A 2,190-nucleotide genomic window follows, 5' to 3' on the forward strand; every position below is an offset into this window, starting at 1 on the left:
ACAGTTTACACAGTAGTTTTTATATTTTCAGCTAATCCTCACCTTACCCTTGGGAGGTAGGGATTGTTGTTCTACTTTACAGATGAGGAAGTCTCCAGGACCGAGATGTCTAACACTGCCCAAGACCACAGTGGTGGGCTGGGGACCCAACCTTCCCCCCCTTTTGCCCTCCGGCTTCTCCTTCCTCCGGTCATAGCCTGTGCCCTCTGTATACAGCAGGGCTTCGGAGAAATCACCAAACCCCCTAGGCTCCAGCCCCCAACTGTACAAGTCGGCTTGGACTGGCCCTTCTCCCCAGTCCCTGCTATCTCCTCTTCATTTTGAATTTGGGTTTATTCAGTGGAATGAAAAGTGATGGGATTCAGTGAGTGTCAGCTGACTGACAGGGCACAGCCCAGAGGCTGTGAGTACAACAGACCTCCGGAAAGCCCATGGTGTCTGTCATGAACTGGAAGGAACCAGGGCCAACTTTATTGCATAAATTCTGATTCTTAACAGAATCTTATAAAATATATGGGCTTCAAAGGAGAAGAAGGAAAATAAAAACCTCTACACACATACAAAAAATTGGACACAATTTAAGATGGTTTGTAGACCGACTTAGAGATGTACGGGCCAAGTTAACTTCTGGATTAAATACTGCACGTAGACACAATTTTGGGCCCTATAGGAGGCCTCATCTTAGTTGTTACACAAAGTGAGCAAAGCTTATTTTGATATGGGAAATAATAATTGAAAGATATGAAGGAAAAAACTGTGATATGTTTTCAACAGTCCTTTTCCCGTGGAATATTGTTTCCCATATTACTTTCTTGGTTCTTGGGATGGGGTAGGAGAAAGAAAAGTTGATTCAGAACAAATATAAACATCTTCTTTAGAAGTATTATAGAGAATTCCACACTATTTTAATACTTTTTGGAATATCTTAAGAGCAACATTCCTGATCACAGATTTATGGTTGTGATTTCTGTCCCATAAACCTATAAGCTGTATATTGAGGTCTGATGCCAGTGTCAGAACTGGGAGAAAGGGTAGAAAATCTGAACCTCAGAGATACCCTCCAAATGGGAAAGGTGTTCTACTGGTCATTTCACTCTTTCATACGCCCGTGATATATATTTTTTCAGAACATAGGAAGAACGAGATATCATGCAAGCATCTGAACATTTAGATTGCCATAATATGATTCTGGGTTTTCGAAAGTCGAGAACAAAGGAGGACTCTCTATTTTGTCTGTGGTGTTGAAAAAATGATCTGTACTCAGTCTGAAAGCCCCATCCACTATCTGTACCCATTTATCATCTGTCACCGCATCTAACTTCCTGCCGAGGAACCCCAGGTAACATCCTCTATGAGAACTCCCGTCAGGCCCGAGATCACCGCAGTCAGCAATGGGGACTTGACACCTCAACTACACAAAGCCACATTTCTCTTAGAATTGACTGTGGAAAGCTTTCACAGAATGTTTTTCATTTTGCATGCCTCACATTAAATATTGTTAAAAGATTAAAAACCAGTTTTGGGGTACAATTTACAAGTATTCATGTAAGAAGGAAATGACTAAAAAACACCCACCCAAGCACCTACAACTCATCTAGCGAACAATGCTAATAACACTTAGGCCGTGCCTGGAGAACTCTGTGATTCGTGGGAAAGTGGGGAGGTGCAGTCCATCCTCTGGAAGAAAGTGAGACGTGTCAATGCAGAGAGGTGCTGTCATTGGTGCTTTGCTTCCTAAGTCAAGTTCAGCAGCCGCATTTTCAGAGTCAGCGTCATTACTTATTTCGACCTGAAACAGAAAGGATGAAGTGCTTTAAAAGACTTCAAAATTGAAAACTAAATTTCCTTTTTATTCATCCAGGCTTTTCAAAAGGCAAAATGTGCCTTCTGCTGTCTGTGCCTGTGGCTGTAGCAATAAGCAAGCAAAACACCTGGGCTCCCTGCTTTTCGGATCAGGGCGGGGCAAGCAGGTGTAAATGTCAGAGGGGAGGACTTGCGGTTTCCTGGGAAAGACGTGTCAGCCACATAGCAAATGGGGAGTGATGTAAAGGTATTGCCTTTGGTGGCCCTGGGGTAAAGCTGACAGGGTAGTATTATGTCTGTGAACTGCTAGCTACAGCCCTAGCCTAACCTTCCTAGAGCCTTCCATTGGCTGACTGCTGAAGAACCATCCAGGTCTGGCTTTCATAC

At 43.4% G+C, this 2,190-nt stretch overlaps 1 protein-coding gene across 1 annotated transcript in view; it reads right to left on the reverse strand.

Annotated features, from left to right (window-relative positions):
• Positions 1-790: 790 nt before the first annotated feature.
• The window catches only part of NKAIN3 (sodium/potassium transporting ATPase interacting 3), a 509,268-nt gene continuing 507,868 nt past the window's right edge, over positions 791-2,190 (reverse strand). The window contains 2 exon segments of the mRNA XM_027128020.1: positions 791-1,758; positions 1,760-1,789. Coding sequence (XP_026983821.1) covers positions 1,735-1,758; positions 1,760-1,789 — 54 coding nt within the window. The 3' untranslated portion in view covers positions 791-1,734.

The sequence above is a fragment of the Aethalodelphis obliquidens genome, unplaced genomic scaffold, assembly GCF_003676395.1.
Source record: "Aethalodelphis obliquidens isolate GAN/ISIS:26980383/991018 unplaced genomic scaffold, ASM367639v1 scaffold33, whole genome shotgun sequence".
In the NCBI taxonomy this organism is placed as follows: domain Eukaryota; kingdom Metazoa; phylum Chordata; class Mammalia; order Artiodactyla; family Delphinidae; genus Aethalodelphis; species Aethalodelphis obliquidens.